Source organism: Mixophyes fleayi, chromosome 4 (genome assembly GCF_038048845.1).
Source record: "Mixophyes fleayi isolate aMixFle1 chromosome 4, aMixFle1.hap1, whole genome shotgun sequence".
Lineage (NCBI taxonomy): Eukaryota > Metazoa > Chordata > Amphibia > Anura > Limnodynastidae > Mixophyes > Mixophyes fleayi.
This window is the reverse complement of record NC_134405.1, coordinates 340,913,670-340,928,241: the sequence shown is the minus strand read 5'-3', so window position 1 is coordinate 340,928,241 and position 14,572 is coordinate 340,913,670. Positions and strand designations below refer to the sequence as shown.

Below are 14,572 nucleotides of genomic sequence, written 5' to 3'. Positions count from 1 at the left end.
ATGAATTCAATGAAACTATTACATTACATAACGTGTTGGCAGTAATTAGGCGTAGATTTATTTCATATTTTTTATAAAGGTGCGTGTAGCTTTTGGGATTCACAATCTGTTTGTATAGTTTTCAAAATGCCTTTTTTAGCTGTTGTATAAACTCCTTTATTGAGGGTGGCCCCCTATTGGTGATTGTGTGTATTGCCCCCTACTGGTGATTGTGCGTATTACCACCTACTGGTGATTGTGCGTATTGCCCCCTATTGGTGATTGTGTGTATTGCCCCCTACTGGTGATTGTGCGTATTGCCCCCTACTGGTGATTGTGCGTATTGCCCCCTACTGGTGATTGTGCGTATTGCCCCCTATTGGGGATTGTGTGTATTGCCCCCTATTGGGGATTGTGTGTATTGCCCCCTACTGGTGATTGTGCGTATTACCACCTACTGGTGATTGTGCGTATTGCCCCCTATTGGTGATTGTGCGTATTGCCCCCTACTGGTGATTGTGCGTATTGCCCCCTACTGGTGATTGTGCGTATTGCCCCCTACTGGTGATTGTGCGTATTGCCACCTACTGGTGATTGTGCGTATTGCCCCCTACTGGTGGTTGTGCGTATTGCCCCCTACTGGTGATTGTGCGTATTGCCAGTGGAAGTGATGCTCAGCGTTCACATAAAGGTGTGTAGATTTACTGTATGTTAATAAAAAAACTGTTTAGTTATTGAACATTTTACAGTTATGCACTAATCCAATTGTGCATGACCTTAGGAGTCAAGTTTGTGAATTCATAATATTATGTTTTGATTGTGTTTTTGTGGCGTTGTATGGAATACTTTCCTTAGTATTGATGGATGTATTCAGTTCCCTTCTCTTTATTCATTGTTTATTTTTAGTATTTTTATTGTTTTTAAATCAGCTTTCTTAGTTAATGAAGTGTAGGCTAATTAATTGAAGCGGGGAAGGGGGGGGGGGCGATAACTCTGTAGCCTCTGATGACATCACAACATCGGTGAAACGCGACAGAATTTTTTTTATAAAGATTATTCTAGCGAGCCTTTATCTGGAGACCGTTATACTGAATATGGTGACATTGGACCGGGGGTATTACACATTGTAACAAAGATCTGTCATTAACATTACTGAGCAGTTTATGTGGAGATTTATGTGCTAGAAAGAGATTCTTTGAATGAATGGACCTATATAGCGCACGGAATATCCATGTTCCATCGTGACTTCTTCATATCACATTTACTAATATAAATATTGTATCCGTCTTTGCAGATTTATTAATACATTGTTTTTTTCATTTTTGACTTATCAACTCTATTACCGGCATTTTGTGTGACGTGTCACCTTTTTTGATTAGATTAAATGTTCGACGGTTTTAGTTTATTGGTGAGTTCAAATTATTTTTTTCTTGATGTAGAATAATTTTCGGTGCAGATTAAGATTTATTCCTTCAAATTGATTCATTATTAATGTCATCTGTCAATTATTTACTTTTTCGTCTTTCTGGCTTTTCCGTAACGCCCTGGGTAACGAGTTTTTGATTATAAGTTCTCGTACCTGTAGGCCACACCTGACCACCCATAAAGGACAAGCGATGCCTCTGGTATAGTTCAGACACTTGAAATAGATGAACGTAGGAAATATATTTTAGAATAAGCGCAAAACATTATTAAGTCAATGTTTTATGATGCTTGATCTTGTTGCAGATTCTTATATTACATTTCTTCTCTCCCTGTATGTGCCGCACTGGTTTTCCGATCCTCCACACCGCGAAGGTGCTGATCTCGGAAGGTTTGGCGCAGTTTGCTCAGGACCCCCGCTTCCTGCAGGTGGCGACGCACGAGCTGGCGGACGCCTGCGACATGACGATAGAGGAGATGGAATCCGCAGCTGACAGCTTCTTGAATGGCAACCCCAGCCCGAACGGGAAGCTCTCGCCTTTCTCCAAACGCAGGGACCAGGGGCCAGACTGCGCAGGGGGTGGGTCAGACGATCCGGGACACTCAGCGGGCTGTCCGAACAGCGAGGGCGAACAGGAGGACTGTCCAATATACGTGAGCAGCCTGTAGCTTGCAAACCTCAGACGGACGAGAGCCGTAGTTATGCCAATTGGTCAGAGGGTGGATGTTTTGGAGAAGATATTTGTGCTCCTATTTCGGTTAATTTTTTTTTTGTGTTCCTAATAAGTTTGTTTCAGAAGTGCCTCACTGTTCTTGTGACCTGGAGTGACCAGAACAGCATTCCTCATCCATTTTAGTTGGGGCGGGAGGGGGGGGGGGGGATAGACATATGGAGCGGACTGTCTGCGCTTTACGATCGGAGATCTTGTTGGAATCGCTTGGGGGACTCACGGCACCCTGGAAAAGATCCTTCAAATCAAGAAATTTAACCATGAGGATGTGTCTTGGGGAGAAGTCTTAATTGCTCTGCTAATCACTGCTGTATTCTTTCTTGCACTGTCTTTGTTGTTCCTGAGTTATATAAGCAATTACCTCCCCAGCCAACACATTTCTCTGGAATCTAATGCTACTTACACATACATAGATCCTGCTGCATCATCCAGCCTGGTCTCTGCCGCAGACATTCTGTCATCGGGCTCAGCCTCCCATTGACTCACATCTTCATGGTGCACTTGTCACGTCCCGCTGGTGTAGTTCCTTAAGGTATTGTGATTGACTGTGCCCGACGGATGATGCAGAAGGATCTTTAGAAGCGAAGTGTTTTTTAATAACATTATGTTTTGGCTGAGGTGTTAAATGCGTAAGTAAGCATTTATGGAGGATTGGTATCCCCTTTAAATGTTCTCTGTTGCAGAGGTTTGGTAAAGTTTGTCGTCCATATAGACAGTTATGGCTACCGGCCAAAAGACATGCCGTTTGCCGGCAAAACCCTCTGCCAAGGATTTGTTTACCATTTGCTTAGTCTTCGAGAGCGAAACCAGACCGGTCTATTAATATATCCCTGTTACTGCTCGTTCTGTTGAACGGTTAACATACAGATGTTATTACAATCTTTTGAATGATGTTATACATGGCAGAACATGCACACCAGAAATTACTAAAGCAGACAGCTCCACCTGTAGGCTGTCAAGAGGTACTGCACTCTATTGGGAAAAACCCTTGAAGTGTGACCATGAGAACAAGCTTCACATATTATCAATTTTATCCGGTTTACTACTGATCCTCCAGGACGGGTTTTGTGCTGATCTCTGGCAATCTAACACTGGTATATTTTTGTCACCATGTTTAGCGTACGTAGGCTTGAAACGCGTCGTGTTACTACTGTTGGAATAGCTGCTAAAATGGGGAATACTGATAAATAAAATGTTACACAACACATAAATAGTCCGGACATTGTAGGGATCTTATGTCACTAGTATAAAACACATGACAGATCTTGCTTGTTATTTTATATCACTCCATTCCCATCTGATAGCATTGCCGTAGCGTTGTAATATACCCATACCTCCCGATTGTCACAATTTGCAGAGCTAATAAGGGGTGGGGCTTAGAGGGAGTGGGCGGGCTTTCACAGAAAAGTGGACAAGTTGAGGGCGACTTTTGTTGTCCCAATTTAGCATGTTTGGAGAAAGGATTTACCTGATCCTACGAATGTTCCAAATACATAGCGGATTTTTGCTACATTTGCAACTGCTTACAAAGGATTGTTCCCTGTCTCTTAATGATGGAGCTCAGCGCTGTCTCCTCCAAACCGGCATTGCAACATGTCCCATTTTTATGAACAAAAAGCACCAGTGCTATATTCAGTGTATGAAATATATTCAGAGTCCTTGCAGCTAATTCACGCACAGACACTTTGTCGAAAGCTTTTTATCTGGTAAAGTCAAACAAATATAATCCACAAGGGGGCGCTGTTCCATTGCGAAGGTGGCACCCTGGAATATATGTGTATTAATAAAGGTGCAGAATTAATTGAGTATTTATCAAAAAAATTAAACCCAACTAAGTAGATATAATTCACTGTCACTCTCTCGTTACAACACGCCACTCTCTCGTTACAACACGCCACCATCACGTTACAACGCGCCACTCAGACGTGCAGGGATTCACGTACGCAGGTTTTCAAACCTTTAGACCTATAGTTTTTTTTCCAGCTTGTTTCCTGTCTGCTTAGGCTAAAGGTTAAACATAACTTTCTTTACATGCATGTACATGAATGTAGTATACTCATAACTTTATTGCAGTTCTTCCATATAATGGCTGTATATATAGATTGCTAGGTAATTACCAGTGATGTCAGAAGCAGAATATGGAGCCGTCATTTGAGGGAAAAGGCCTATTTTACAATTGGGCTTATACTTATTTTGCAATTATCGAGTGCACCAATCAGTTTATTTATTCACTTTCCTATTGCTGATGAGGCGACAAGATTGCTATTGTCTATATATCCAGAAAAAAACTGTGGTGTTATTTATTTGTACACCCACTCTACCCCCTCCCAAAAACAAAAAAACTGCCATGTGATACACAGAGAAAACATTTTAACCCATCAACTAATCATAATTAATGGAATTTCCCATAAAATTATACAGAATATCAGAAAATATTTTCATATACTGAGTTAAATAAAATAGATTAAACATTATAACAAAACTGGTCAGTTTTGAATATATCAGTTTGTGAACCTGTCCCTGTTATATCTCACAGTAGCAGCAGCCGTTTTATCAGCTGGATCCATATTAATCAGATTGACATCCATGGGGGGCTGCACTGATTGGGATACTATGATTAATCCTTCATTGATACAATTCTACCAATTTTAGCTATGACTAGTTTGGCCACAGTCCCTCCCTCTGTCATATAAAGTCACAATGTGTCACAATGATATCACTAGTCCCAGGTGAATTGGGCGACTAAAAAATATAGGTGTCGCCCACCATATGGAACCTCAAAATTCAACTTTAGCTTCTGACCACTGGACATGATCATAATACAATTCTATTACACTGTATACAGACATAGGACACTACACCCCAACATGACCTGACCACTGGACATAATCATAATACAATTCTATTACACTCTATACAGACATAGGACACTACACCTCCAACATGACCTGACCACTGGACATAATCATAATACAATTCTATTACACTATATACAGACATAGGACACTACACCCCCAACATGACCTGACCACTGGACATGATCATAATACAATTCTATTACACTGTATACAGACATAGGACACTACACCTCCAACATGACCTGACCACTGGACATAATCATAATACAATTCTATTACACTGTATACAGACATAGGACACTACACCCCCAACATGACCTGACCACTGGACATAATCATAATACAATTCTATTACACTATATACAGACATAGGACACTACACCCCCAACATGACCTGACCACTGGACATGATCATAATACAATTCTATTACACTATATACAGACATAGGACACTACACCCCCAACATGACCTGACCACTGGACATGATCATAATACAATTCTATTACACTATATACAGACATAGGACACTACACCCCCAACATGACCTGACCACTGGACATGATCATAATACAATTCTATTACACTGTATACAGACATAGGACACTACACCCCCAACATGACCTGACCACTGGACATGATCATAGTACAATTCTATTACACTCTATACAGACATAGGACACTACACCCCCAACATGACCTGACCACTGGACATGATCATAGTACAATTCTATTACACTATATACAGACATAGGACACTACACCCCCTACTTGACCTGATCACTGGACATGATCATAATACAATTCTATTACACTCTATACAGACATAGGACACTACACCCCCAACATGACCTGACCACTGGACATGATCATAATACAATTCTATTACACTATATACAGACATAGGACACTACACCCCCAACATGACCTGACCACTGGACATGATCATAATACAATTCTATTACACTGTATACAGACATAGGACACTACACCTCCAACATGACCTGATCACTGGACATGATCATATTACAATTCTATTACACTGTATACAGACATAGGACACTACACCTCCAACATGACCTGACCATAATACAATTCTATTACACTGTATACAGACATAGGACACTATACTCCCAGCGATTGGTATTCATACCGAGCAGTTGGTTAATATGAAAACCAGGGACGTTGATTTACAATTGAGTTATCACGGAGTTACACATGGGATGATTCTATGTTTATACCTCTATTGATTAATTATTACACTGTAACCCTAATTTTGTCCAGTATTAGTAGCTGTAGCCACGGCTATCCCAAGTGCCAGTAAAGCTCTATACAGACACTGCCAATGTCACACCTGATGCCAGGGAAATATTTCAGCAAAAAAGTTTGAACATTTTTATGCAAGTTGGTTATTTAGGTCACGTTAATCTGTCTGTATAAAGGATGTTGTGGTTGGTTATAATTACTTGAAAACTATCCTAAATTCATTGATAGGGTTTGATGGTTGGTGGGTTGTACAAAAGCCCCTCTGGTTGGAGAGACAGTTGTCCTAAGACAGCCCCTAATTTGCTTCCAATATTCCAGCCTTCCTGATGCCCCCCCCCCCTCCCATGTACCCAGGGGCAGTTGGGAACATTTACCTCTTCGGTGGTTAAAGTAATCCCCCTACCCCCTCCTTGCACGTGGCATCCAGTCTCCGGCAAAATGGGCTCTGAAATAAAGATATTTAAAGGTTGATCTTTGGGACAAATGTATATTTATGTAAGATTGCATTTTTACCTAAGGAATGATGTTGTAAAAATGGCTAAGAAATAAAATTTATTTAAAAAAATTAAATAAAATAAGTGTTTTATTTTCTTGAGCAAGATGTGAATCAGTCACATTGTGCGTCCTGAATCAATATAGTAATTGCTGAGAGAGTGGGAACCTTAACATCGTCCTAGGTGAGGTTATTGGAATAGAACCTACTTACTTGTGACAATCCAGTAATTTGAGGCAGTCACCAAATTTTCCAAACACACTCACGGACATGGAGTGCCCAATCAGTTTTCATTTAGGACACATAGCTGTGGGATAATGGAAAACAGATGCAGGTCAGAGGTAGATCTAAGAGGGCAGGAGGGAGAGTATTGTGATATGAGATATGAGATGTATGCAGGGGTGTTGTTCTTGAGGGCTTTGTAGATAAGGGTGAGTAATTAGAATTGTATTCTGGAGGACACAGGGAGTCAGTGTAGGGATCTGCAGAGCGGTGAGAGAGGAAGATCAGTCTTGCAGCAGCATTTAGGATGGATTGAAGTGAGGATATATGGGTGTAAGGAACGCCAGATATCAGGAGGTGGCAATAGTCAAGATGGGAGATGATGCATAAGAGTTTTGGTAGCATCTTGGGTAACAAAAGGACGTATTCTGGCAATATGGAGGCGACAGGACTGGGAGAGAGTCTGGATGAGGAATAAAGCAGAGAGCAAGTGTGACATCAAGGCAGTGGGAGACTGAGGAAATTGTGGTGTTATTGACAGTGAGTGGAGCTTTGAGGGCAGGTGGTGACTCTGTCAGGAGGGAAGGTAATTAGCTCTGTTTTGGACATGAAGAGCTTTAGGTAACGTTGAGACATCCATGTGGAGATACCAGAGAGACAGTTGGTTACACATATAGCACAGAAGAGGTCAGGGTAGGAGCGGTAGATTTCAGTGCCGAGAGAATACAGGTGGTAGAGGCAGCCAATAGAGCAAAGGAGTTACCGCTAGAGAACACGTGTACAGCGAGAAAAGCATGTGGCCGAGAACAGAGCCTTGTGGGACCCCAACAGATAGTGAAGCGGAGGATGTGCCACAGGTAGAGACACTAAAGCAGCGGGTCGATAGGAAGGGAATCAGGAAAGAACCATTACGAAGGTTGATGGAGTGAAGGGTGCACAGGAGGAGAGGGTGGTCAAAAGTAGCAGAGAGGTCCAGGAAGAAAAGTATTAAGTATAGAGAAGAGACATTTAGGCGTTGCTGTAAGTAGATCATTGATCACGTATGTGAGGGCAGCCATAGTAGCATGTTGGGTGCAGAAGCTGATTTCAGAGAGTCGAGGAGAGTACGTGAGATAGGCGGATTTATACACGTCGCTCAAGATTGAACCGAGAAGTTGGGAATAAGGTCGAGGGGTTAAGCTGCAGGGTAAGATAATGAGAGACATTGTCCTCAGTTACTAGGAGAATGGACTGAGGGTGGATTGGGGACTGAGGGTGGATTGGGGACTGTAGCAGAAGGTAGGTGTGGAGTGTGGCATTTGGTATTTGGAAAGATCTTGTTGAACTGTGTTGATTGTGTCTTTGATGTAGGGGCAAAATCATAATCTGAGTGAGAGGATGGGGGAGATTCAAGTGTGTAGAGAAGGGAGTTGAAGGTGGAGACTATTGTGAGACTATGTGGTTGTCTAGGGCTGAAGTGTTTTGTAGTAGAAAGAGGCGGCCGGATCTGGGCTGGAGAGGAATCATAGAGGAGAGGAATTGTTTCAGTGAAGATAAGAAGTGGATTGAGTCAAGAGTATTTAGGTGTCGCTGTGTGCGTGTGGGTTTGGGTGCAGGGGGACGGCATGAGATAAGGTTTAGCTGAAGAAAAGGAGGTTGTGGTCAGAGAGCAAGTTGGAGAAACTAAAGTGGAGCAGTAGCAGGAGAAGACAAGATCAAGGGAATGTCCATCACGGTGGGTGGGAGATGAGGTCCACTGCGAGAGGACAAAGGAGGAAGGAAGTGAAAGAAGTTTAGTGGCAGAAGAGACAGTGGGATTATCAATGGGAATGTTGACATCTCACAGTATGAGAGTAGACAAAGGAGTGACAGCAACACGAAGGTGGAGAGGATAAAATGGACAGATAGTGTGGAAGAGAATGAGTGGGAGAGAGCAGAGGGTATGACTCGGAAGATGTATTATGGAGAAAGTAGAATGTCTACTCCACCACCTTGTGTGTTTCCGGGTCTGGGAGTGTGGCTGAGGGAGAGTCCCCATAGGAGAGAGCTGCAGGGGATGTAGTGACAGAAATGAGACAGGTTTCTGTAATAACAAGGGGTTCGAGGGATTTAGAAATGAATAGATCATGGATAGATGGAAGGGAGAAGGGGAGAGAGGAAAGTGGAGAGGCGGGATTGGAAGTACAAGGTGGATGGAGAGTCCTGGGGTGAAACACGGAGTTAAGCAGATAATGGGGATTACATGGGAGCTGGGTGTAATGTGTGATGAGTGCAGGAAACAAAGCAGTTCACGTGTAACACAGTGTAAGTAATTATAGTCATACAGTACACAGTACAGGTAATTATAGTCATACAGTACACAGTACAGGTAATTATAGTCATACAGTACACAGTACAGGTAATTATAGTCATACAGTACACAGTACAGGTAATTATAGTCATACAGTACACAGTACAGGTAATTATAGTCATACAGTACACAGTACAGGTAATTATAGTCATATAGTACACAGCACAGGTAATTATAGACATACAGTACACAGTACAGGTAATTATAGTCATACAGTACACAGTACAGGTAATTATAGTCATATAGTACACAGTACAGGTAATTATAGTCATACAGTACACAGTACAGGTAATTATAGTCATATAGTACACAGCACAGGTAATTATAGACATACAGTACACAGTACAGGTAATTATAGTCATACAGTACACAGCACAGGTAATTATATAGTCATACAGTACACAGCACAGGTAATTATATAGTCATACAGTACACAGTACAGGTAATTATATAGTCATACAGTACACAGTACAGGTAATTATAGTCATACAGTACACAGTACAGGTAATTATAGACATACAGTACACAGTACAGGTAATTATAGTCATACAGTACACAGCACAGGTAATTATATAGTCATACAGTACACAGCACAGGTAATTATATAGTCATACAGTACACAGTACAGGTAATTATATAGTCATACAGTACACAGTACAGGTAATTATATAGTCATACAGTACACAGCACAGGTAATTATAGACATACAGCACAGGTAATTATAGACATACAGTACACAGTACAGGTAATTATAGTCATACAGCACAGGTAATTATAGTCATACAGTACACAGCACAGGTAATTATAGACATACAGTACACAGTACAGGTAATTATAGTCATACAGTACACAGCACAGGTAGTTATATATAGATAGTACTATAGACAGTGGTCGAAGTGAGAATTTAGAAGTGCAGATATAAGAATTTTAAATGAAATCTGAGGGCTACCAAGAGCTTTTGGAGATTTTGATAGTGTTAAATTAATTTTAGATGTATTTTTACAATATACGGTATATTGTAAAACATATTAAATGATCCAAGGCTACCGAACCTGTGTCCCCACCAATCCTGTGTTTGTTCACCTCTCAGTTATGTCATCCTTGTGACCCTTCAACTTCCCCTTATCTGTGTCCTGCCCAGGTGCCCCCATCATCATCATCTGAGGTATCTCCCTCTCTCTCCCCAAATCCTCTCCTCTGTACCTCACCCCCTGCTCCTCTCACTGTCCCTTACCCCCTGCTCCCATCTGTCTATACCTGTCCCTGCTCCTATATTTCCCTCTTAGAAGTAAATTCAGAAATATATAATAAATGTTTTAGATTTTCATATATTATTAATATAAGTGTCTATTGTGGGGAAGTGAGATATATGTGTGTGACATAATACTAAATCTAATACATAATACTAAATCTAATACATAATACTAATTATAATACATAATACTAATTATAGGGCCCTTACATCAGCTGAAACAAAGTCAAATGTGGCAGCTGGTGGCTTATGCTCAGGTACTGAGTATCTGGATCCTGGATTGTTGGTGCCCTAGTTGGAATATTACAGGCACATGAAATATAGAAACCGGGGCTTTAAATCACTAACTCCCACGTTTTATAATTAGGCCTCCCTCCCTGCAACCAGCTCTATTAAATGAAATAAAATTAATAATATTCACATTTAATAAATAGCCCTATTCCCCCCCCCCCAGTCATCCCCCAAAATTAAATAGTATCACAATTTACTAATAAATCTATTTCATTCACCCCAAACTTCCCTGGTAATAAATTAACAGCATTTTTCCGCCAACCATCCCTGACATTAAATAATTTGTAATCACAATTAATAAATAGCCCTCCTTCTCCCCAAACTTAGCCCCTACCCACAGTCCACCTTTAAATTAATAAGCCAGTTCTCATTACATTCAGACACCCCTCCCCCTTCCCTCATTACATTAAGAAACCCCCCATCACTCATTACTTGAAAACAGCCCCTTCTTTCCTCATTACAGTAAGGTCCCCCTCTTTCAATACATTAATACAAATCCCCTCCCCTCGCTTATTACACTATGAAAATAAACCCCACTACAAACACACACAGTATAGGTAATTATATACAGATATCATTATAGAGAATTATATATAGACATTAGTATAGGAAATTATATAGATATCACAGTATAGGTTATATATATATATATATATATATATATATATATATATATATATATATATATATATATAATTACCTATACTGATCTATATCTCTATATAGTTACCTATACTGATTTCATTAAACTATATATAATTACCTATACTGTGATATCTATATACACTATATGGACAAAAGTATTTGGACACTTGCCCATTACACCAGCAGGGACTGTAATAACATTGTATTCCGATACATATACTTTAATATGGAGTTAGTTCCCCTTTTGCAGTGATAACAGCTTCCACTCTTCCTGGAAGACTTTCCACAAGATGTTGGAGTGTTTCTGTGGGAATTTGTGCCCATTCATTCTGTAGAGCATTTATAAGGTCAGACACTGATGTTGGAGGAGAAGACCTGGCTCACAATCTCCGTTCCAGTTCATCCCAGAGGTGATCGATGAGGTTGAGGTCAGGGCTCTGTGCGGACCAGTCACGTTCTTCCACACCGAACTCATCAAACCATGTCTTTGTAGTCCTTGCTGTGTGCACTGGGGCACAGTCATGTTGGAATAGAAAAGGGCCTTCCCCAAACTGTTACTACAAAGCTAGAAGCACAGCATTGTCCAAAATGACTTGGTATGCTGAAGCATTAAGATCGCCCTTCACTGGAGATAAGGGGCCTAGCCCAAACCCTGAATAACAGCCCCATAGCATTATCCCTCCTCGACCAAACTTCACAGTTGGCATAATGCAGTCAGGCAGGTAACGTTCTCCCGGCATCCGCTAAACCCAGACTCGCCCATCTGACTGCCAAACAGAGAAGTGTGATTCATCACTCCACAGAACACGCTCCCACTGCTCCACAGTCCAGTGTCGCTGTGCTTTACACCCCTCCATCCGACGCTGGGCATTGCTCAGTCATGCAAACCCAGAGCAGTAATTTAGAATTCTAGTGCCTGGGGCGAGAAAGACAAATGCTGCCCCCCTAGCACTCAATTTTAACCAAACGGACCTAAAATATTCCTAAATTGCGCCCCCCTTCAGTGTTGCGCCCTGGGCGATCGCCCGTCGCACAGCCCTGGTTACGGCCCTGTGGAAACCCATCCATTAAGCTCCCACCGCACAGTTTTTGTGCTTACATTAATGTCAATGAAAGTTCAGAACTCTTCAGCTATGGAATCAGCAGAACGTTGGTGACTTTTACATGACATATACCTGTATATAATGATACATATCTGTATATAATGACCTATACCTGTATATAATTACCTATATACCTGTATATAATGACATATATCTGTATATAATGACATATACCTGTATATAATGATACATATCTGTATATAATGACCTATACCTGTATATAATGATACATATCTGTATATAATGACCTATATACCTGTATATAATGACATATATCTGTATATAATGACATATACCTGTATATAATGATACATACCTGTATATAATGACATATACCTGTTTATAATGACATATATCTGTATATAATGATACATATCTGTATATAATGACATATACCTGTATATAATGACATACATCTGTATATAATGACATATACCTGTATATAATGATATATCTCTGTATATAATGATATATACCTGCATATAATGACATATACCTGTATATAATTACATATCTCTGTATATAATGATATATACCTGTATATAAGGACATATACCTGTATATAATGATATAGATCTGTATATAATGACATATACCTGTATATAATGATATATCTCTGTATATAATGACATATACCTGTATATAATGACATATATCTGTATATAATGATACATATCTGTATATAATGACACATATATGTATATAATGATACATATCTGTATATGACACATATCTGTATATAATGACACATATCTGTATATAATGATACATATACCTGTATATAATGACATATACCTGTATATAATGATATATCTCTGTATATAATGACATATACCTGTATATAATGACATATATCTGTATATAATGATACATATCTGTATATAATGACATATACCTGTATATAATGAAATATATCTGTATATAATGATACATATCTGTATATAATGACACATATCTGTATATAATGACATATACCTGTATATAATGACATATATCTGTATATAATGACATATACCTGTATATAATGATATATTTCTGTATATAATGACATATACCTGTATATAATGACCTATATACCTGTATATAATGACATATACCTGTATATTATGATATATCTCTGTATATAGTGTAATATACCTGTATATAATGACCTATATACCTGTATATAATGACATATACCTGTATATAATGACACATATCTGTATATAATGACATATACCTGTATATAATGACATATATCTGGATATAATGACATTAACCTGTATATAATGATATATCTCTGTATATAATGACATATACCTGTATATAATGACCTTTATACCTGTATATAATGACATATACCTGTATATTATGATATATCTCTGTATATAATGTCATATACCTGTATATAATGACCTATATACCTGTATATAATGACATATACCTGTATATAATGACACATATCTGTATATAATGACATATACCTGTATATAATGACATATATCTGTATATAATGACATATACCTGTATATAATGACATATACCTGTATATAATGACCTATATACCTGTATATAATGACATATACCTGTATATTATGATATATCTCTGTATATAATGTCATATACCTGTATATAATGACCTATATACCTGTATATAATGACATATACCTGTATATAATGACACATATCTGTATATAATGACATATACCTGTATATAATGACATATATCTGGATATAATGACATTAACCTGTATATAATGATATATCTCTGTATATAATGGCATATACCTGTATATAATGACCTATATACCTGTATATAATGACATATATCTGTATATAATGATATATACCTGTATATAATGACACATATCTGTATATAATGACATATACCTGTATATAATGACATATATCTGGATATAATGACATTAACCTGTATATAATGATATATCTCTGTATATAATGACATATACCTGTATATAATGACCTATATACCTGTATATAATG

General features: G+C 39.0%; 1 protein-coding gene and 1 long non-coding RNA gene across 3 annotated transcripts in view; one reads left to right on the top strand and one right to left on the bottom strand.

Moving 5' to 3' along the window:
- The window catches only part of CACNA1C (calcium voltage-gated channel subunit alpha1 C), a 278,371-nt gene extending 274,354 nt beyond the window's left edge, over positions 1-4,017 (top strand). The window contains 1 exon segment of the mRNA XM_075210714.1: positions 1,777-4,017. Within this exon segment, the coding sequence (XP_075066815.1) occupies positions 1,777-2,070 (294 nt within the window). The 3' untranslated portion in view covers positions 2,071-4,017.
- The window catches only part of LOC142153279 (uncharacterized), a 43,597-nt gene that overhangs the window by 28,482 nt on the left and 543 nt on the right, over positions 1-14,572 (bottom strand). For both annotated transcript variants that reach the window (XR_012691463.1, XR_012691464.1), the window contains exon 2: positions 6,961-7,054. This is a non-coding gene — a long non-coding RNA (uncharacterized LOC142153279). The remainder of the gene's footprint in view (positions 1-6,960; positions 7,055-14,572) is intronic.